Source organism: Rhodnius prolixus, unplaced genomic scaffold, assembly GCF_049639745.1.
Source record: "Rhodnius prolixus isolate KJV_2025 unplaced genomic scaffold, Rpr scaffold_2, whole genome shotgun sequence".
NCBI lineage: Eukaryota > Metazoa > Arthropoda > Insecta > Hemiptera > Reduviidae > Rhodnius > Rhodnius prolixus.
Window position 1 is genome coordinate 64,426,461 of NW_027411592.1, and position 24,612 is coordinate 64,451,072.

Here is a 24,612-nt window from a genome sequence, read left to right on the forward strand (position 1 = left end):
AATGCAGGTGTTATGTAAAGAGCGACAAGCAATGGGCTGGTATAGCTCTGAGTTCGATTTCCATTGATAATAGTAAAGTAAGTAAGTAAGAAAAGTAAAGTAATCGCCTATTTTTTCAGGCAGGGCTTAACGTCCAACTACCAATTAGGTGTCATGGACGGAGGCGACTAGCAAACATACTTTACTGTAAATTTCTTATATTAACCATTAAATAAAATCCAAGGCCTAAGACCGGGAATCGAACCCAGTACCACATAATAATAGTAAAATCGTATACACTAAAACCAATTTTTCACAACGTTAAAAGAAGCGAAGGTTGAAAAATACAAAAAAGCTAGATTTTAAAGCTTAAAAATAAGAAGAAGAATTTATTATTTCATCTTTGCACACAACAGAAAAGCAAATTAAATAAAATTAAAAAAAAAAACACCTGGAGTCTTAAAAAGTTGAAAATAACGCAAAGATAAATTCATGTTGTTTAGTTTAAAAAGTAAAAAAAAAATGAATTACTTTTATTTACGTTACAGTAATTTATGAAAAAATGGTACAGTCGTAAAATAAATATCCATAATAAATATTTACAAAATTGTTTGGCTTTATTATTTATTAATTTTATTTTGATTTATGTATCTCCAGGCATTTCACCTCCAGGTACCAACTGGAACAAAAAATAATACAATTTAACGGACACAAAAAATTATAAAAGCTAATCAAGAAATCCATTCAAATAATTATGTAAATAAATATTGTAGCAACAAAGCCAAGTCTGCTGTGAACTAAGATCTATTGCAGGTCACAAAAGAGGATCTTAAAATTTGTGTTCCTCGGAACATTATCAATAATAATGAACATGAAACATGATGACAATTATTGTGTTTACAGTTCAGAGGTATCACTTGTACAAATATTGCTTTCTAGCAAGAATCAATATCATGCAAGATACAAATATTACTAGTTCATGTTATGGCTAACACACTTCATTCATGCTGAATGAAAAGTACAGGAGAAAATAACTCATGTTTCTGGACTATCTAAAAATTTTGAAATAGTGCTGTTTGAAAGATGATTTCGTTCAGCATTCTTCAGTTGGATAACCATTACACATTTGAAAAATGATTCTCTAAGGATTTTTATCAAAAGAAATACAAAAATTTTGCAATTAGGAAAAACAAAAAATTTAGAAAAATGATTGATTGCTCGTGAATTAGGTTATTCACAATATAAATGAACGTGATAGAAGCAATGATCTTATTTCCTATCAGATTCCGTTGCTATCATTGGTTTGCCGTATGAAGCTTCTTGCATTTAGAGCCTAGAAGCAATAATAGGGAATAATGACTGGATAACTCTGGAATATGTACAAAAAAAAATGGGGAGCTTATTCCTTTAACACCTCCAAAAGGTAGACACAGTAAGCCTCTTTTAACTGCAGAGTCTGGGAAACAGTACTTTCACTGTGCAATAATGTAATCCAGTGAAGAACTAGCAAGTAGCTGTTTTAGAACTATTTATAAAACTATCTAAGTCAAAGCCTTTTTTCTTTTTTTTTTAAAATAGACGATGGAATATTTTCAGTAAGGTTCAGTATTTTCACCCAAAATGAGGTCCAGACTAAGACTGATTGATAATACAGCAGATTTGGCCTAAGGAAGCCAAACAGTGCATGATCAAATCATGAGAGAGATTTCTCAAAAAGATATTCCAGTTTGAAAGTTACAAATTAATAGGGTAGTTTAAATTTAACATGCTAAATAGTTCTTTTGAGATTTTACTCTATATAAATGAATTCTTTAAAAAGATAATTTTAAATTCTACTAGTCTACTTAAGAGCGTTCAAAAACTTTGGTGGTAGTATTTCTTCACTAAATTCATTTTTGTCAATCGGAGGAAATATAGTTTTCATTAAGAACAAGAATGGTTTCATAATATTTTTTACATCCAAAAAAAAAACTCACCATTGTAATATTATTTCCATTTAACAAAATTGAATCCAATTTTGTAATTCTTTTTCCTTCTGGAGTTGATTCATATTCCGTTACATCTTCCAGTAACATATTTACAAAATCATCAAATCCAAGCAATGTTCCTACAATTTCTTTATCATTTTTCATGATTATATGTATTCTAGAACCGATACATTTGTCTACCAATTCTGAAAAAAAAATAAAAATAAAAACAGCTTTTAGGATTTAACTTTGTAAGTAAATGGTTTACAACAAAACACAAATTATCTAGTATTATGGCGGATACAAAACAAATCTTTAAAAAACTTATTTTTTTTTACTTACCAAGTGGCAAAATTGTCGATGGATTTGTCGCAACAGAAGCCGCCATTTAGTTTGTTTTTAATTTTTATTAAAACTTCTTTTTTTATTTTATCCTGAACTAACCACAAATCTTCACATGTAAACAAGCGTAACCTTAACTCGAGTTTTTTAACCTTCTTCATGGAACCTTCCAATTTTTACTTTAACGTTAAAATTTATTTTTGTAGTAATAGATTTTTTGTTTAATTTTCATGAGTTAATTATATCATTTGTCTTCTGATTTTTTAAAAATTTGTTTGTATTATTTAAATAAGGGAGAGCCTAATGTAACTCAATATTTTTTAGGTGGTTAATGTTATTATGTTTTAAAACTATATCCTTTTCTTAATTTTCATCCAAATTTTTATTTTAAATAACAAATCGTAATTTCATTTATGAAATTAGTTTAAAAAATTATTTAATATTCAAAATTAGAACCATTAGTAAGTTGATTGAAAAGCGCTTGCGTTAATATTTAGCGTCTAGTGAGCACAGTAAGCTTAGACAAGTGAACAATGGTAGATGGGTTAGTCAGTGTTAGAATTCAGTTTCGGTTTTTATGTTTTTATTTTTTTTAAATGTTATTTAGTGCTTTATTTTAATTATTAATTGTTAACAAAAATAAATCTGACCAGTGAATACAGTTTTGTGGTGATAATTTTTTTTTGTGCATGTGCAAACAATAGGATTTGGCTAGAAACTTCTTTTCTACACTAATGGTAAGTACAAACTTTTTTAATGTTTGGTATTTATTAATTCATGTTTTATTAATTATAAATTGTGAGATTAGCAATTTTATCAAGGCTTTTGGGTTTTTTATAAAAAAAAATTATGTAAAAATACTGTGACAGTCTTCTCTTAAATCCAGTTTAGAAATAGTAAATAAAATAAACAATACTCGTAATCAAGATAAAACTCGTATTAAAGATTGAATCAAATAGTTTTTCTTAATCAGACCATTCAACGAGCGATATTACTGTTCTTTTTAGTATCTAATTAAATTCTTAAGTCACACCTAATTTTTTATTGTTTAAACTTAACATAAAAGTTCCTTCTTAATGTTGAGAGTTGTGTGGTCGACGGTTCGGTGTTCTTTCTTTTAAGAGAGAACCGGTTTTCTTTGTATTTTCGTAAGTCAGGTGTGTTTATAACAGCACGTGCGTAGGTGCAACGATTTGAACTTCAAACAAAATACAAAAAAAAAAAATAATACGAGAATTTAACAGTTCATATTGTGGCGTTTAAAAACAAACGGATTTATTTTTATTTTTTGGGTGATAATGCTATTTTTTGAAATTCGTAAAGATTCTAATTTTTTTTTTTAAGATTCTATTCTTATATTAAAGTACTGTATACTCTAATCATTTCTTGTCAAATTTTGAATAGAATCTTCTTGATTGAACTATAGTTTTGTTGTCATTTACCTAAAAGTACTGTGATACAAAAAAGGTACTATTTATAAGCCTCAATTACAAATTTCTAAACACGAAACAAACATGAAAGATAAATAAGGTGAATAAAGAAAATACAATAAAAAGCTACAAAGTGAATTAGAAAAGGACAAGTATTTTTACCTTTTAGATTCAGTCGAGTCCCCTTTTGCCATGTGGTAGATATCGATCGAACCAAACTTTACGTTTTACGACAGTGAACTTCCCAATAAGCACACTACGCTGGGAAAAAGTGTCTGCTGAAACAATCATGTGCCTCTCAGATTAGGCTGATAAAAAATAGTGAAACACTTATTAATAAATCTCATTTCAATTTTAACAGTAACTTAAAATCCTGATTGTTGTAAGAGATATCGATGTGCAGATTTGCAGTTTTTTACCGGTAATATTCGACCACGTTATTATGGAAAAGTGGATTTTATAAATTGATGTGTATATCTGTGTTCTGTGTTTCACTCAGGTTGATCTGTTAATGTGGATGATCAGAATGTAACTATAAACAATTTCAACGATTTGTGTTTGTTTCCAATTGTACTAATTGGTGTACTCACGTTCTTCTCATTTTCCTTGGATACTTCGTTTTTGTCGGTTTTTTAAGTGGTAAAATAAAGCCTTCTTTAATGTACCTTATTGGTGTATTGTATCGGTTCTACAACTTGAATAGTAAGAAATTGATTCTGATTGGAACTGCTAACATAAAATTTAATATCTAAAGATTGTTAGAAGGTCCTTAGCCTACTGGGGATGGACGGTTGCCCTAAAGATTTTAGGTCTTCACGAGTTTTAGGGGTTGATTGTTCAGACTGAAGTCATGAACTTTTTCTACCTTTAATCGCACACTTCTTGCCTTGATTGGATTGATTACTGTGATTACCAAGTTTGTCGTGAATCATCTTGTAGTAGCATTTCCAGATACTTACTTGGGAAATTCTCATCCATCTACCTTTGGTCTTCGGAACATCAACTTAAGCGTTTACTTTTGATTTGCTGGATAGATTGAAAATCGCAAACCGATACAAAATCATAAGAAAAACCACGATACTCTTTCAGATCTTTTAATTAAAATGTTTACATGGTCATTAGCATTTAGACCAATCGTTTTGTTTTAAATCTTTATTCTCTAAAAAGAACTTCGATTCTAAGGAAGACGTTTTTATAACTATATAATCCTATAATAACAAATATTGTTATTTTCGGACCAGCTGGGTAGCTAAGAAAGTTTTTTGTTTTTTAGAAGAAATTATGGTCTGTTCTTTTGCATAAATGAGTATTTCTCATTGGTATTTGTAAGAATCCTACTAACAAATAAATTGCTTTGTATTGTTGAATTAATTAAATACTGAGCTACTCACAAGTATCTTGAACGGAGAGGTTCTGTGACGTCACGACTTCCCTCCTTAACTTTCAGTTTAATTTAAAGTGAACCCAATTTTGTTGCAGCCCAACTTAGTAAACGATTTGTTAGTTTGATGAGGAACTTTGGTTAACCTGAAGTTTAAACGTTCTCATAGATTTTTAATTTATTAATTACTTAGTGAAGAGAGGAGATTGTTTGTTACACCTTGTAAGAGGTAAGAGGTTTACACGAGCTGGTGTAATTGATTTAAACGAACTTAACTCTTCATGTGCGTTCGTTTGTTCCTGCCCTAGTCGGACAGCATCGCCTGCTCCACGCTACCACCTCGGCCCCATGTCTTCCCTCTGGGGTTCGTAGATTCACGCCATTGATTTGGTGGGTAAGCTCGAAGAAGCTGACATGGCTGACATCTGAAGCGGCTGGAGTACTGGAGTTCTTCCTGTTTCAACTCTTAGATTTATGTTTATTTTGCATGATAAAGCTTTAAGAAGAGTACTTGATTAGTATATTTATTTAACATTACCATTTTTTTTTTATCAATTCTGCTTTGTATTTACTCCTGACTTTCCATTGGCGAACGGGATCTGTGAATTGGGCGGACTGTAGCTGATGACGTAGTGACACTGTAAGCCACTCCCTCACCAATAAAAGCACAGTTATCCAATACAAAACATGGTGCTCCTTCACTTTCTAGATTTTACTTTCTTTTACTTCAGGACAATATTTCATTAACTTGTTTTAATTCTGCATTACATTAGAAGTATAAAAACGGAAATATAATGTTCAAAACATATTTATTTTGGATATTTTTACGATATCAATTTTTATTGCATTATTCGATAATTTATCAAATACCTATGGGGGAAAAATTAGTAAAAAAAATTTAAACAGTATTTTGCCTAGAAATAATTACCAAAAACGATTCGCTAATCTCATTGGCAAACGGGATCTGTGAATTGGGCGGACTGTAGCTGATGACGTAGTGACATTGTAAGCCACTCCCTCACCAATAAAAGCACAGTTATCCAGTACAAAACATGGCTCCTTCACTTTCTAGATTTTACTTTCTTTTACTTCAGGACAATATTTCATTAACTTGTTTTAATTCTGCATTACATTAGAAGTATAAAAACGGAAATATAATGTTCAAAACATATTTATTTTAGATATTTTTACGATATCAATTTTTATTGCATTATTCGATAATTTATCAAATACCTATGGGGGAAAAATTAGTAAAAAAAATTTAAACAGTATTTTTCCTAGAAATAATTACCAAAAACAATTCGCTAATCTCATTGGCAAAGGGGATCTGTGAATTGGGCGGACTGTAGCTGATGACGTAGTGACATTGTAAGCCACTCCCTCACCAATAAAAACACAGTTATCCAGTACAAAACATGGTGCTCCTTCACTTTCTAGATTTTACTTTCTTTTACTTCAGGACAATATTTCATTAACTTGTTTTAATTCTGCATTACATTAGAAGTATAAAAACGGAAATATAATGTTCAAAACATATTTATTTTGGATATTTTTACGATATCAATTTTTATTGCATTATTCGATAATTTATCAAATACCTATGGGGGAAAAATTAGTAAAAAAAATTTAAACAGTATTTTGCCTAGAAATAATTACCAAAAGCGATTCGCTAATCTCATTGGCAAACGAGATCTGTGAATTGGGCGGACTGTAGCTGATGACGTAGTGACATTGTAAGCCACTCCCTCACCAATAAAAGCACAGTTATCCAGTACAAAACATGGTGCTCCTTCACTTTATAGATTTTACTTTCTTTTACTTCAGGACAATATTTCATTAACTTGTTTTAATTCTGCATTACATTAGAAGTATAAAAACGGAAATATAATGTTCAAAACATATTTATTTTGGATATTTTTACGATATCAATTTTTATTGCATTATTCGATAATTTATCAAATACCTATGGGGGAAAAATTAGTAAAAAAAATTTAAACAGTATTTTTCCTAGAAATAATTACCAAAAATGATTCGCTAATCTCATTGGCGAACTGGTTGTGTGAATTGGGCGGACTGTAACTGATGACGTAGTGACACTGTAAGCCACTCCCTCACCAATAAAAACACAGTTATCCAGTACAAAACATGGTGCTCCTTCACTTTATAGATTTTACTTTCTTTTAATTCAGGACAATATTTCATTAACTTTTTTTAATTCTGCATTACATTAGAAGTATAAAAACGGAAATATAATGTTCAAAACATATTTATTTTAGATATTTTTACGATATCAATTTTTATTGCATTATTCGATAATTTATCAAATACCTATGGGGGAAAAATGAGTAAAAAAAATTTAAACAGTATTTTGCCTAGAAATAATTACCAAAAACGATTCGCTAATCTCATTGGCAAACGGGATCTGTGAATTGGGCGGACTGTAGCTGATGACGTAGTGACACTGTAAGCCACTCCCTCACCAATAAAAGCACAGTTATCCAGTACAAAACATGGTGCTCCTTCACTTTCTAGATTTTACTTTCTTTTACTTCAGGACAATATTTAATTAACTTTTTTTAATTCTGCATTACATTAGAAGTATAAAAACGGAAATATAATGTTCAAAACATATTTATTTTAGATATTTTTACGATATCAATTTTTATTGCATTATTCGATAATTTATCAAATACCTATGGGGGAAAAATTAGTAAAAAAAATTTAAACAGTATTTTTCCTAGAAATAATTACCAAAAATGATTCGCTAATCTCATTGGCGAACTGGTTGTGTGAATTGGGCGGACTGTAACTGATGACGTAGTGACACTGTAAGCCACTCCCTCACCAATAAAAGCACAGTTATCCAGTACAAAACATGGTGCTCCTTCACTTTCTAGATTTTACTTTCTTTTACTTCAGGACAATATTTCATTAACTTTTTTTAATTCTGCATTACATTAGAAGTATAAAAACGGAAATATAATGTTCAAAACATATTTATTTTAGATATTTTTACGATATCAATTTTTATTGCATTATTCGATAATTTATCAAATACCTATGGGGGAAAAATTAGTAAAAAAAATTTAAACAGTATTTTGCCTAGAAATAATTACCAAAAACGATTTGCTAATCTCATTGGGAAACGGGATCTGTGAATTGGGCGGACTGTAGCTGATGACGTAGTGACACTGTAAGCCACTCCCTCACCAATAAAAACACAGTTATCCAGTACAAAACATGGTGCTCCTTCACTTTCTAGATTTTACTTTCTTTTACTTCAGGACAATATTTCATTAACCTTTTTTTAATTCTGCATTACATTAGAAGTATAAAAACGGAAATATAATGTTCAAAACATATTTATTTTAGATATTTTTACGATATCAATTTTTATTGCCTTATTCGATAATTTATCAAATACCTATGGGGGAAAAATTAGTAAAAAAAATTTAAACAGTATTTTTCCTAGAAATAATTACCAAAAACGATTCGCTAATCTCATTGGCGAACTGGTTGTGTGAATTGGGCGGACTGTAACTGATGACGTAGTGACACTGTAAGCCACTCCCTCACCAATAAAAACACAGTTATCCAGTACAAAACATGGTGCTCCTTCACTTTATAGATTTTACTTTCTTTTAATTCAGGACAATATTTCATTAACTTGTTTTAATTCTGCATTACATTAGAAGTATAAAAACGGAAATATAATGTTCAAAACATATTTATTTTAGATATTTTTACGATATCAATTTTTATTGCATTATTCGATAATTTATCAAATACCTATGGGGGAAAAATTAGTAAAAAAAATTTAAACAGTATTTTGCCTAGAAATAATTACCAAAAACGATTCGCTAATCTCATTGGCAAACGGGATCTGTGAATTGGGCGGACTGTAGCTGATGACGTAGTGACACTGTAAGCCACTCCCTCACCAATAAAAGCACAGTTATCCAGTACAAAACATGGTGCTCCTTCACTTTCTAGATTTTACTTTCTTTTACTTCAGGACAATATTTCATTAACTTTTTTTAATTCTGCATTACATTAGAAGTATAAAAACGGAAATATAATGTTCAAAACATATTTATTTTAGATATTTTTATGATATTAATTTTTATTGCATTATATTTTCTTATGAGAATCATGTTTTCATTCATAACTTGTAAAATATTGCTCTCAGAAGATTTAGATGTGATTGGAGTGCACGCCATGCTATTACAGAATCCAGATGAGAATTGCAGTGTCGTCTGGATCCTGTGATAAAATTTGGATGTTTCATTGGATATAGACATCACGTGATCCCTCTATTGAATTGAACTTGACTGTACATTATTCAGAAAGGTGGAGAATTGTATCAAAGCTCAAGTCGTGCGTGTTTACGTCAGATTTTTAGACTGGGTCAAACTCAAAACGGACATTTTCGCTGGAACTCTAGTATCGATAGTTTGACTCGATTTAACAATCGATTTTTATTGTATACAAAAGAGGAAAGAAAGAAGCGGAAATCGTTAGTATTTTTCTTTCTATTTTAATTAAAATATATTAAAGGAAGAAAATTATGTATCGATTTCGTGGTGGAAGGAAGTTCTCTTGCAGGTTTGCCTTGTTGGGGAATTGACAATCCTGGGTCGATCCTCTACCCACATATAATTCTTCATTTCCACATTTACCTGTGGCCTACATGCCCATCCCAAGGGATATGATACCATCCTCTCTGCTGGCAACCTTATTCCAGGAACAGGCATATTGGGCATATATTCTCTTTCTATTTTCTTGTCATCATTGCTCAGAAATGTTTTTTTTTTTCTAATTTTATAAACTTAAATTAAACGAGTAAATAAATTTAGTTTTTTGAGAGAAAGTTCGGTCCAGTTACGTATTTAATTAAAGACAATTTTATTTTAATATATATAACTTTTTTAATTAATTTAAGGCGCGTCATTGCCTTAAGGTAATAAGGCGCCTGAGGTTTTTTTTTTCTAATGTGGTTTTTGGGCATCACTGTCGCATCACCTGGTTTCGAACTCAGGATCGCCGCGTGGGAATCCAGCATGCTGACCACTCAGCGTATTTTTGTTTAATAAACAATCAAATCTGATGAAAGCAATTTTCTCTTGTTAATTAACGGTTAATAGTTGGTAAAGACGTAGATTGCCTTTAAATAGAACATCCCACCCGAACTCTCCTTCCAGAAATTCCCTTTATCGAGTTATCCTGTAAAAAATAATACTAATTTAAAGTTACAGAACTAAGGGTAGCTAGCGTTAACACGGAGAACTGCAGAGGCAATTTTTTTTAGCTTTTAATTTCGATGAAGCGAAAAATCTGTTTTCAGTAAAGTGATACTTCCGAAATTTTGGTACGATCGCAATCCTTCTTACTTATTTCAGAGGTATACCATTTCAGAGGGGGAAGGGAAACCGCTGAAATTACAGCGGAAATGATGCCTCCATCAGTGTATGTATTTAATTAGTATCAATATGGATGAAAACAGAGCACGGAGAGTAGATATTGTAATTTGTATTACACAATAGTTGTAATGGGCCGAGTTCAAGTGGTATCAATTACCCAAGTACCCATACTAAATAGTGCTTTATTTAGTACATCATCAAACTGAACTGTTCAGCCCCGATACATGATACCTTCAACTGGGGATCTCCATCCACAGCTTCCTCCCTGTGTACAGTGTTCGTGTGTGGGGCCGTATCTTCGTATTTATGTGACGACTACTAATCAGTTGGATGAGAGTGTTTTAGCCGAACGTTTCCGCATAAAATTGCATATGTTCTGGTGTCCATTCTGATCACAGAAATGGGAATAGGCATTCAACGAAGTCTCTAAAGTCAAACTGTATCAGCGGAGTCAATGCCTAAAATTTTTTTTTTCCTAATGATTTAAGGCGCGTTGGTTTTGGAGTTTTATTTACATCTTTCCAGAACGATTCCAATAAGGACATTGGGATGAACATTTCACTAATGCACCATTTCAGTGTACCGTACAGTCCTATCCTCTTTTGAGTTCCTTAAATTCCGAATATGAAGTACATATACTACGCAACCTAGGCGCCACGGTAGCCGAGCGGTTAAGAGACTAGACCACCCGCAATGCTAAGATGTATAGTTGGTTTAGTGGGTTTGATTCCCCTGGTCTAAGCCTTGGATTTTATTTAATGGTTAATATGAGAAATTTATAGTAAAGTATGTTAGGCGGTTAAGAGACTAGACCCGCAAAGCTAAGATGTATTGTTGGTTTAGTGGGTTCGATTCCCCGGTCTGTAGGCCTTGGATTTTATTTAATGGTTAATATGAGAAATTTATAGTAAAGTATGTTAGGCGGTTAAGAGACTAGACCCGCAATGCTAAGATGTATTGTTGGTTTAGTGGGTTCGATTCCCCGGTCTGTAGGCCTTGGATTTTATTTAATGGTTTAATATGAGAAATTTATAGTAAAGTATGTTAGGCGGTTAAGAGACTAGACCCGCAATGCTAAGATGTATTGTTGGTTTAGTGGGTTCGATTCCCCGGTCTGTAGGCCTTGGATTTTATTTAATGGTTTAATATGAGAAATTTATAGTAAAGTATGTTAGGCGGTTAAGAGACTAGACCCGCAATGCTAAGATGTATTGTTGGTTTAGTGGGTTCGATTCCCGGTGTCTAGGCCTTGGATTTTATTTAATGGTTAATATGAGAAATTTATAGTAAAGTATGTTAGGCGGTTAAGAGACTAGACCCGCAATGCTAAGATGTATTGTTGGTTTAGTGGGTTCGATTCACCCGGTCTTGGATTTTATTTAATGGTTAATATGAGAAATTTATAATAAAGTATGTTTGATAGTCGCTTCCGTCCACAACTAACTTGGTAGTTGGACGTAAAGCCTGCCTGAAAAAATAGGCAATTACTTTACTTTAATTACTACGCAACCGGATGTAACAATTTATTTCTGAATGGATTTTCTCATAACTTTGAATATACATTTGGGATTAATTATCTTTTATTAGAGTAGTTTTTTATTAAATATTTTTTTCTTGTTCCATTTCTGATTTATGGGATGCTGTACATCGGGACTCAGATAAACTAGGAAGATCTTAGATTGCTAAGTGCAGCATCTTTTTTCTGATTGGCTCACGGCTTGACCTCCGTGATAATCTTTATTTACAATATGGCTAGATAATAATGAGTGTTTTATAAAGCAAAATATAACATAATAAAACTGCACCATATGTAGTAGCATTGTTTTGAGAATTACTAGTTGTAGTAACTTAGTAGCGTCAGCAGGCAGTGCTGCCAACGGTGACGTGGGTAACATGTGTGCGTGTGAAAACAGTTGTGTATGTTGTGGCGGTAAATTAAAGTTACCAGCCCTGCGCCCTTCCTTTTTGCTTTCTTATTGGCCACTATGCGATAATGTACAAACATGTTCTACACAGAAACAAACACGTAAAATACGTACAGACAGGTTTACACTGTATAGTTCAGTGTTCCGTAACCTTTAATTATCTACGTCACAAACTAAGTTCTTCCCCAAAAAGCGTTTGTTTCTCACTGGAAAAAAAAAAAAAATTACACTTATGTTGTCAATGTGGAAGGCTTTAATTCTTCAAATTAGGTAGCACTTGAATATTGTAAAGTTTGTGTTAGGTTGGTAGTTCTGTTTTAAACATGTACTTATATATCGATTAACAATTTATTTTATTTTTTAAACTAAGGTGCAAACTTGAAAAAAAAAACCAACAGGGATTATCAGGCAGGCGAGCTTTACGTTCAACTACCAAATTAGGTATCGTGGACGGAGGCAACTAGCAAACATACTTTACTATAAATTTCTCATATTAACCATTAAATAAAATCCAAGGCCTACAGACCGGGGAATCGAACCCACTAAACCAACAATACATCATAGCATTGCGGGTCTAGTCTCTTAACCGCCTAACATATTTTACTATAAATTTCTCATATTAACCATTAAATAAAATCCAAGGCCTAGACACAGGGAATCGAACCCACTAAACCAACAATACATCTTAGCATTGCGAGTCTAGTCTCTTAACCGCCTAACATATTTCTCATATTAACCATTAAATGAAATACAAGACCTAGACACCGGGAATCGAACCCACTAAACCAACAATACATCTTAGCATTGCGGGTCTAGTCTCTTAACCGCCTAACATACTTTACTATAAATTTCTCATATTAACCATTAAATAAAATACAAGACCTAGACACCGGGAATCGAACCCACTAAACCAACAATACATCATAGCATTGCGAGTCTAGTCTCTTAACCCCCTAACATATTTTACTATAAATTTCTCATATTAACCATTAAATAAAATCCAAGGCCTAGACACAGGGAATCGAACCCACTAAACCAACAATACATCTTAGCATTGCGGGTCTAGTCTCTTAACCGCCTAACATATTTTACTATAAATTTCTCATATTAACCATTAAATGAAATACAAGACCTAGACACCGGGAATCGAACCCACTAAACCAACAATACATCTTAGCATTGCGGGTCTAGTCTCTTAACCGCCTAACATACTTTACTATAAATTTCTCATATTAACCATTAAATAAAATACAAGACCTAGACACCGGGAATCGAACCCACTAAACCAACAATACATCTTAGCATTGCGGGTCTAGTCTCTTAACCGCCTAACATACTTTACTATAAATTTCTCATATTAACCATTAAATAAAATCCTAGGCCTAGACCGGGGGAATCGAACCCACTAAACCAACAATACATCATAGCATTGCGAGTCTAGTCTCTTAACCCCCTAACATATTTTACTATAAATTTCTCATATTAACCATTAAATAAAATCCAAGGCCTAGACACAGGGAATCGAACCCACTAAACCAACAATACATCTTAGCATTGCGGGTCTAGTCTCTTAACCGCCTAACATATTTTACTATAAATTTCTCATATTAACCATTAAATGAAATACAAGACCTAGACACCGGGAATCGAACCCACTAAACCAACAATACATCTTAGCATTGCGGGTCTAGTCTCTTAACCGCCTAACATACTTTACTATAAATTTCTCATATTAACCATTAAATAAAATACAAGACCTAGACACCGGGAATCGATCCCACTAAACCAACAATACATCTTAGCATTGCGGGTCTAGTCTCTTAACCGCCTAACATACTTTATTATAAATTTCTCGTATTAACCATTAAATAAAATCCAAGGCCTAGACCGGGGGAATCGAACCCACTAAACCAACAATACACTTTAGCATTGCGGGTCTAGTCTCTTAACCGCCTATCATACTGTAATTAAAATAATATTTTACTTAAACGCTAATAATAAAAACTTAACATGCCTGCCCCTAAAGGAAGTTGCCCCTAAAAGTTGTCTCTCTCTCTCTAGACGTAACCCAGATATATATATTCTCGAATATGGGACAAGGTATTTCCCATTTAAAGCTGTTTATTTCCTGTTTTAGTGCCTGCAGCTAATTCCCCCTACTTCGGAGCTTTTAACCAATTTCAGTTCCTAACTCTCCTTTGCACCCGGAGAACACACGACAGCATCACCTCCAGTTTTATTCTACTTTGTTAGCGAGCAAGAAGTTAGGATACCTTGTCTAGTGGAGGTAATTTACTTTGCCCAGGTACCTGTCTACCTCCCCCACCCATGACATGTTCAGCGAGAGTGATTTTCTCTTGGAGGCTGTGTAAGGAAGTAGTTGGTTGCCAGCTAGTTAATCTGTAGCAAATTTTCCAGCAACTGTAACTTGGATATGCAATGCATAAATCTTGCTTGGGCTACAATTTTCCTGTGTCGTATTAACAGTACAGACAGAGTGATTTTGGATCGGGAAAGATCTGGGTAGGGCAGCTTTATATTCTGGACATCTAGGTCCATTCGTGTTTGGATTACTGGATTTGATTAATGTCCATTTCCAGCAATCTAGTTGCAGCAGTCACCCGTCTTGTTCTTACCACAGTTTACGAACTTGGTATTCTCTCGTAACTTTATATTTTGCATCAAAATATAGGAAGTTAATATCAGTACTTCACTCAATTTGAAGGTACAGTAGACTCTGATAAATCCGGATCGGCCTAGTCCGGACTCTGGGTAGTCCGGATCGATGATCTTGAATTAAAAAAAAAAAATTCATTAAGGACTTCTTCAAAAGATAAGTTGTAAATAATGTTATTTAAACTGCAAGTTTCTGTATTTTTTCAGTTTGTAAATGTATAAAAGTGTTTTATTAATTACAGTACAGTACCACTGTACAATATAGTAATACAGAACAGCAGCTTACTGTTAATTATTTCGGAGTGTTTATACTGTAACTTATTTCGGAAACTCACTTTTTGTATGTGTTGTATCCGCACATAAACGTTAACACATACATTATTGTCATAATTGTTCACCATAAAGACGGAAATCATCAGTCATGCCAACCTCCGGGAAATCCGGATTTTTCGAACCGGCCGCCACAGAAGTCCGGATTTCTGGAGAGTCTACTGTACCATTAAATACAATAAGCCATCCATAAACTTAGCTTATACCCCAGCGCCATCCTTCTGGGTACCACAGATCTTCCCCTACTACTGGGGTAATTGGACATGGATCACTCATCATATCCAGCCAAGCGATCCACTACAAGTAGCATTCATTATGTGACTAGATATATTCGCAAACTTAATTTTAAAGCTCAGTTCGTTGGTAAAAGGAGAACTTAATTCTCACCAACTTACTTTTAGTTCTGCATTATTTATCAATCGGCTGGAACACACGTTCTTGTTTGTGACGTTTTAATATTTACTAATTGGGCCTTAATTAACCCTTCTACTTACTACGTAATTCATTTATAATTAATATCTTCTAATTATTTACAACTTGGCTTGGGTTTATATTTTATTCAATTTTATGAAGACATATCCAAAAAGTGTATACTTCGTTAATTTTCTTTTAATTATCTACCCTTTTTGAAATTTTAATTGGTTTAATTTCATTTAATACGCTAGAGCCATTCAGCGTATAGTAGCTCAAACCTGCTTGTACAGGATTATGATGGGCATGTAGTTTTGAGCGTTTTTTCTGGTGCTGCTACCTAGCGGCAGTAGAATCTACTAAGCTTATTTTATTTTATGAAAGTCACGAATTAAATAGTACTTTATTATTTTTGATTCGTGTTGTTTAAATTATACTGACTTGTCTCTTTTTTCGAAATAGAATTTTGCCACAGGAAGTGTTCTTTATATGAGAGATTGATCTATTAAAATACATTTGTTTGTGCGAATGTGAAGATGATTTTATTTTTTTTTATCGAAAAATTTACAGCTGCACAAATTTGCATCAAAAGATGAGGAGTGCTTTGAATGAAGCAGCTGCCCTCAAAGATATATTTACGAGTTCTGAGAAATGAGAAATATGCAGACGATGGAGATGAGATGAGGGTATTTACAAGTAGAGAATTGAGGAAGATACGAGTAATTAGTAAGAATAATAGCGCTTAAGAGTTGTAACTAACTTAGGTCCAAAGACCACATATTTATTCCCTCCGGTGGAGGCCACCCCGGTGTACTTGTTGAGTCTTCTATTGGGATGTCCAGGAATGGAGTGGGTAGAAAGTTGACCTTAGAGGTTAATGGATCGTTGGAAACCGTGAAAATTGGTGCATTGGTGATTTTGGACTGGAGCCTCCGACACATCGGTTGAACTATGATAAGAACTAAATGGTCTAGAGAGGAAGATCGTGGCAGCAGACCACTTTCACAATTCCTCACTGTAAATTCTAGGGATTTAGGGGAAGTGGATTGGTTTAGTGGTGAACGTACTGGATTCCCACGTAGCGTTCCGGGATTTGCAAGGTAGCTGCGGTTCTTAGATTTTTCTCTCTCTAGAAGCCTCTTACAGCTCACTAGCCTGTGATGGAAAGTATTTTACTGTAAAAGACAGAATACTGTTCATGGACCGGCAATGCTCTGTAAAAAGCTCCGGGTGCCAATGAGATCTTAGCTTCCTTGGAGATGAGACACTGGCACTATGGTACTGTAAAAAGCTCCGGGTGCCAATGACCTTCTTAGATGTTCTTTGTGCCTTAAATTCCTGGAGATGGTTGAGCAGAGTGAGACTTAAAGCTAGCATTTTGGAGCTAGTGGCGAACATCAAGACGGCTTTGCTCATCTTGGTGCCAAGTCTTCTTAACTTGATAAAAAAATCCGGGATAGACCTCTCCTGCTTAACTCATCTAAAATACAGCTTGGAGAGAGAGAGAGATAGAGAGATAATTCTCTAGTGCTTGGCGCCTTTCTGACGTTGTCTCGGCTAAAAAAGATTTTAAGGTTGGAAGTATGGGAGGGCGGGGGCTAACGGCGGTGTTGGGTTCTGGCAGTAAGCGCAACGAACTTGATATAAACGTTTTATTCCTGGATATTTATTAAAGAACAAAGGGGGGAGGAAAAGCCCTCCTGGCTGGTTGTTGTAGTCAAGCGGGCGAGAGACTGAGAGAAACTGCCGGGAATGTTGCCATGGCAACCTCAGCAAGCGAAAATGGGGTGGTTAATGTGGAGGCGAGGTTGGTTGGTTGGTAGGACGCGGTATGTGCCGAGCTTGTAAGGGCTTGTATAGAAGACTGTACTCCTCTCAGCCGTAAATAGGACGGCAGCCAGCAGTAAACCGTTCCCTTGAAGTAATCCTTGGGTACTTCCCTTTTGTAACCTTTATATCTTCGACATCTACAACCAGCTTTCTTCAATCATCTAGTCTTGACGTGTCTAGTACCACTGGGGTATCTTGGGGAATCTAGGCTAGTTTTCTTTCCATAATTTCCTCTGACTAGGTAAGGAAAGTAAAAGTAAAGTAATCGCCTATTTTTTCAGGCGGGGCTTAACGTCCAACTACCAATTAGGTGAGGACGGAGGCGACTAGCAAACCTACTTTACTGTAAATTTCTCATATTAACCATTAAATAAAATCTAAGGGCTAGACTAGTACCGCAATAGATTTTAGCTTTGCGGGTCTAGCCTATAACCGCTCGGCCATCGTGGCGCCTAGGTAAGGAAAATTTTGCGATCAAATTACGTGTTTTACCGGATGTATCTAATATTAAGGTTCTCTGTGTCCAAAAAGTGGGTTTTTTTTAGAAAAGGGGTACAAAAATCGCCGGAAGTTGAAAACTCTAAATTTCAATTGGAACCCACCAAGGTGACCTTGAACTAAGCGATCTAACGACTCAACCGAAAGTACTGTTTATCTGTTTTCTTTAAACATGGTCCATAATTTGTTTGTCATTTGGTTCTCCTGGAACATTTGAAGTCCCTCTTTGAGGGGGGATTTGAAAGATCTGCCTCTAAAGTACTATTTCGGTTATAGGTGCAACTAATTGCATTTAGATTATTGTGTTAACTTGTTGTATATTAAATAAGTTGAAGATTTTAAAACGCTAAAAATTTAATTACAATTTAAATTAAAATAATTCAGCAAAAATTAAATGAAATTTGGAATATCTCTGATAGACGAATCTAACTATTTATGTACGTACATACGTCAGTTTGTTTTCAATTTGTATGATGGCAGCCTTGACTGCAGGCGGCGGAAATGATCTAGTCGAGGAAATTAATTTGAAATGTTTTGTTTACGTAGATACTGATTTAGGTAGCAGCGCTTCATTTCCCGCCCCCCCGTAGCTCTGTGGTTGGCCTCCTCCCCCAACCCGACCGCATATCATGGAATTATTAATTTAGGGAGAATTCTGCCGCACCTTCAGGACCAATGGAAAAGGTACTTGAATTTCTCACTTAATTATGAGTGAATTATTCAACTTTATCTAACTCTGGAGAAGGTCCCTGTGATCGTGCAGATATTTTACTGGGAATATCCCCTTTTTTTGACAGGAGAAAGAGGGAAAAAATCACTGATCGTGTTTTATATTCAATTTAATTTGACTTGGTGATAACAATCAGTGAATTAATCGAAAATGCCAGTCGATTACTCATTCGATTGTTAGATCGATTTTTTGATTTTAAATTGATGTGATATCCTCGAGCCCACATGTAGATCTATTAATGAATTTCCACCCAACAATGGCTTCTTTAAAGTAGGGGTATAGGTGGGGTGCTGCATTTCCCCTCTAAAGAGTGACGTACGTCTCAAAACTCATTTCCTGTATAGTACTAGTAGGAAATTAATATGTATGTGAATGTTCCAAATTCCAAGGAAATCAATTTAGGGGAAGTGCCATTTTCTGTGAATAAATTTTTGTACATTTTATTTTGTTGTACTTTTTTTTCTTACTTCCGGTTTAGGCAAAAGTGCTGCAATCGGGGTCCATTAACCTGGCGGCACTTTGGTTGAATTTTGAGACAAAACTTTTGCACCGAGCTCGAAACACATTGCACTCTTATGCACCACCAAGAAAAAATCTAAATTCGCAAAGGAAAAGCCACAATAAGCAATTAAAGTTTTTTTCCCGCCAAAAAAAATTTGGCCGGATTTGATTGAAACTTACTTCATTATGTTAAGTACACTTTGCACTCCATTGCACCACTTAAAAAAATTCATTAACTTTAATAATTACGGAGATATAGCCATTCAAAAGATCAAAGGAATTTGCCGCAAACACTGAATTTCGAACCGCGACTTAGTATACAGGTAGAGGAGAGCTAGCACCAGCTAGAACCACAAAAAAAATCTAATAAAATATGCACACATTCAGAAATATAAGGAATTAAAGTGCTAAAAAAAGCATTAACTTGGCGGCACTTTGGTGGAATTTTGGGTAAAAAATTATTGCACCCTGCTCAGAACACTTTGCACTCCTATGCACCACCAATAAAAAAGCTAGCGCCACCAAGGAAAAGCCTCAATTTTCCATTTAAAATTACGCGCGAAATTTAAATTAAAAAAATGGAGTTTTATTTGCGGGAAAATTAGAGCGCTTTTTTCCAAAATAGCAAGTACTAGTATTAGAAGAACTAGCCCCACACAGGAAATGCCAAAAATTAGCATATTTTCAAAGTAATTTACAAATTATTCAACCGATTTTCCCGCCAACTTACCTTTAACCGGAAGTGCTCTAAATTGAATTGAAACTCATCCAATTTTGTTCATGGTAGCTAGCACCAATATGCACCACAAAAAGAAATTTTGAATTTACACTAAAAGCTGAGATATTGATAATAAAAGATGCACTGACAGACGTGACCATTAACTTGGCGGCACTTTGGTGGAATTTTGAGAAAAAAATTATTGCACCCAGCTCGGAACACTTTGCAATGCCAATAATAAGCCAGCAACACAACGGAAATGGTAAAAATTCACCAATTGTACGCCAAATATAACTTTAACCGGAAGTGCCCTAAATTGAATTGAAACTCATCCAATTTTGTTCATGGTAGCTAGCACCAATATGCACCACAAAAAGAAATTTTGAATTTACACTAAAAGCTGAGATATTGATAATAAAAGATGCACTGACAGACGTGACCATTAACTTGGCGGCACTTTGGTGGAATTTTGAGAAAAAAATTATTGCACCCAGCTCGGAACACTTTGCAATGCCAATAATAAGCCAGCAACACAACGGAAATGGTAAAAATTCACCAATTGTACGCCAAATATAACTTTAACCGGAAGTGCCCTAAATTGAATTGAAACTCATTCCATTTTGTTCGTGGTAGCTAGCACCAATATGCACCACAAAAAGAAATTTTGAATTTCCACTAAAAGCTGAGATATTGATAATAAAAGATGCACTGACAGACGTGACCATTAACTTGGCGGCACTTTGGTGGAATTTTGTGAAAAAATTATTGCACCCTGCTCAGAACACTTTGCACTCCTATGCACCACCAATAAAAAAGCTTGCACCACCAAGGAAAAGCCTCAATTTTCCATTTAAAGTTACGCGCGAAATTTAAATTAAAAAAAAATGGAGTTTTATTTGCGGGAAAATTGGAGCGCTTTTTTCCAAAATAGCAAGTACTAGTATTAGAACCACTAGCCCCACACAGGAAATACCAAAAATTAGCATATTTTCAATGTAATTTACAAATTATTCAATTGATTTTGAGGCTTTTCCTTGGTGGTGCAAGCTTTTTTATTGGTAGTGCATAGGAGTGCAAAGTGTTCCGAGCTGGGTGCAATAATTTTTTTCTCAAAATTCCACCAAAGTGCCGACAAGTTAATGGTAAGTTGGCGGGAAAATCGGTTGAGTAATTTGTAAATTACTTTGAAAATATGCTAATTTTTGGTATTTCCTGTGTGGGGCTAGTGGTTCTAATACTAGTACTTGCTATTTTGGAAAAAAGCGCTCTAATTTTCCCGCAAATAAGACTCATTTTTTTTTAATTTAAATTTCGCGCGTAATTTTAAATGGAAAATTGAGGCTTTTCCTTGGTGGTGCCAGCTTTTTTATTGGTGGTGCATAGGAGTGCAAAGTGTTCTGAGCAGGGTGCAATAATTTTTTACCCAAAATTCCACCAAAGTGCCGCCAAGTTAATGCTTTTTTTAGCACTTTAATTCCTTATATTTCTGAATGTGTGCATATTTTATTAGATTTTTTTTGTGGTTCTAGCTGGTGCTAGCTCTCCTCTACCTGTATACTAAGTCGCGGTTCGAAATTCAGTGTTTGCGGCAAATTCCTTTGATCTTTTGAATGGCCATATCTCCGTAATTATTAAAGTTAATGAATTTTTTTAAGTGGTGCAATGGAGTGCAAAGTGTACTTAACATAATGAAGTAAGTTTCAATCAAATCCGGCCAAATTTTTTTTGGCGGGAAAAAAACATTATTTGCTTATTATGGCTTTTCCTTTGCGAATTTAGATTTTTTCTTGGTGGTGCATAAGAGTGCAATGTGTTTCGAGCTCAGTGCAAAAGTTTTGTCTCAAAATTCAACCAAAATGCCGCCAGGTTAATGGACCCCTGCAATCGGCTGAACGATGTTGCACATACGCCCTGCTCCGCCTGGGCTTGTAGTATAGCAACATCAAGAAACTCCAGGACAACGCAAAGCAAATTTCTGGAGACTCGCAACAGACTCTGCACGACGGACTAGAATTGACTTACTCCACGGAGACTGCGTCCATTATCCCCCGTACACTTCTATATCCAAAATCGTCTGCTCAAACTTCTTTCCTCCATCCTATACTGCCATCCTAATCCACTCGACATAGCCTATGCCGCGTCATAGCCTCCTACAGATTCTGCTATCCTCCTACAGATACTTTTCTATCTCTCTACACTAGCTGCAGGTTTTTCCTCTTCTTTTTTCCCTGCATTCCAATCCTCCTCACCTAACGTTTCTCTGTCTTCACTAGTTAAGAAGGTTAAAATGTATAATACATTTACACTTCTCTATTTATTTTATGTATATATTTATAGTAATAAATATTTATTCAATCCGCTGAAAGTTTCTAAATTGAGATCATGTTGGAAATGTTATCCTGGCGGGGCTTCCCTGGAGGGCGGGAAGGCTTGAGTCTGGTTTTCCTGGTAGAATCGCCAGGAGTGTTTTTGGTTGGTAAGCAGTGGCGTATATGTCGCATGTTGATTCCACGTAACTACCTCTCCAATCCAGAAAGCTCCAAAAACAAGAGCTGCAGTTAGTGGAATGTCCTTCGGGATAACAACACTTCGTCCGAGAGCTCGAGAGTCCAACGATCACTCAGGAGGCTCTCCTACCCCCTCTCCTTTAAACTTGTCCCAGATTTTATGTACTGGATCTTCCATTAACTATCTCTTCCCGTAAAACTACTACAGACTTTGGTAACAAAAGGGAGAGAAACCTGGACATAGATTAGTTAGATCTCGCCGTTACCATAGTTACTGGTGAATAGTATGACAAGCCCTCCTCCTCCTCCTCCTCCTTCGCCATAGATACGCCAGCGATATCTAGGCGGGCAGGCCCAGTAAACATCTGAACAGGTAACAAAAGACATCATATCAAGATAGAGTTGCAGTCTATGTTTCCACAGTATTCTATCTGCTGCATAACTGTATTCCCCCGACTGGCGGAGAGGTATATTACAGGATGACAGCCAAGTGTTGCTCTTATTCAAGCCCACCTGTCGGACAGGTTCCTGTGGGTTCCTGAAATTGGAAAAGCTGGCTATTCTTCAGATAGAATCCTGTGATAACAGTACGAACCCTATTATTGCCGATTGGAGTTCTCTTTATATACCCAATTTATCTCTGTTATTTTTTATCATTTTTATTATAGTATTCGTTCGAGTGAAAAGCAGTAATTTAGTTTTCTATTTAATTTTCAGAGATTTTCTTTCCATTGTTACCAGAAACTCTAATCCTATTTTCACTTTAGCGTTTCCGATATTATTACTTATAATAAAATTCTAAGGTTTCTATGCAACTCTCTCTTAAATTAAGAACCCAGAAAATCTTAAAACGGATATGTCTGATGTAAAAACAATATCCGGAATTTCCGCAATCCCATTACAGGTAGTCCTCGACTTAGGACGTTGATCCGTTTCTACGCGGCGTCGTAAACCGTTTTTTCGAAGTAAGTCAGAACATACGTAAACTGTACCATATACAGTACAGTACTGTGTTACCATAATAACAGTACAGTACTGTAAGCACTTAGCCTATCCTAACACAGTACCCTACATAATTATCAAAAAAACACATATAAAATACTGTACAGTAAGTTTAATAATGAAATGAAGCAGTAATAAAAAAACGGTAGTGTACTTTACGATATCTAAATTTCACTTCCATGGTGATGGCCTTCCTTTTCTTCGATGCACTGCATCAGAAGGAGTCTGCCTTACGTTTGGGAGCCATAATGAAGGGCAAGAAGGGATCAAGGCAACGATGTTAATGGCGTACTGGAATGCTGGTGACGCCGTCTTTCTCGGTCCCGTGGCCGCTGCACACCATATCACGTAAAGTAGTTCGCGGGCTTTTCATACTACTGTACAGTACTTACTGCACACCAAATCACGTAGTTACAGTATGTTCGCGGGGTTTTCATAGTACATACTGTACAGTACTGTACTGTAAATGGGAGTCGTAACCATGAAACGTCGTAACTCGAGACCGTCCATAACCCGAGGACTTCCTGTACTTTGAGCTAGCCAGGAGAAAGGGACCAAAAATCAAAAACTTTGTGTATACACCTACACTACTTACTACTTATTCTCAAAGCTCTGAACTCAAATAAATCTTTGAGCTTATCTGTTGTAGCACGCAAGTTTATTTTGTACCACTTCCGTTAATTTTTTTTCCTTTTTTTTTTTTAAGTAAGGTACTTACAAACCGGCCTAAACAGAGACCAATTTGTAGCCATCACTTTTTCTGGCTCAGCAAACCTCAGAATTGTCCCTTCCGGTCAAAACACGAATTTGTTTTCTCGGGAGTAGTTGAAGAGAGGTAAAACAAAAATAAGTTTATAAAATTGAAAATAATTGTTTGAAGCTTTATCAGTGACGTATGATATCAGCTGAGAATTAGTGTCTATCGTAGATTTTATACAGCTGTACCATAATCCTTAGAGCGGAAC

General features: G+C 34.9%; 2 protein-coding genes across 7 annotated transcripts in view; one reads left to right on the top strand and one right to left on the bottom strand.

The window, feature by feature from the left end:
* Nucleotides 1-339: 339 nt before the first annotated feature.
* LOC141448598 (U6 snRNA-associated Sm-like protein LSm5) lies at nucleotides 340-2,470 on the bottom strand. The gene is made up of 3 exons (XM_074117066.1): nucleotides 2,289-2,470; nucleotides 1,956-2,152; nucleotides 340-658 (listed from the first exon to the last, which is right to left on the bottom strand). Exons 1-3 carry the CDS (start codon nucleotides 2,332-2,334, stop codon nucleotides 623-625), a joined length of 279 nt encoding a protein of 92 aa, XP_073973167.1. The 5' UTR covers nucleotides 2,335-2,470; the 3' UTR covers nucleotides 340-622.
* A 327-nt stretch (nucleotides 2,471-2,797) lies between these two features.
* The window catches only part of trio (trio Rho guanine nucleotide exchange factor), a 570,361-nt gene continuing 548,546 nt past the window's right edge, over nucleotides 2,798-24,612 (top strand). For all 6 annotated transcript variants that reach the window (XM_074117039.1, XM_074117041.1, XM_074117040.1 and 3 more), the window contains exon 1: nucleotides 2,798-3,025. The gene's annotated coding sequence lies outside the window, so the exon portion shown is untranslated. The remainder of the gene's footprint in view (nucleotides 3,026-24,612) is intronic.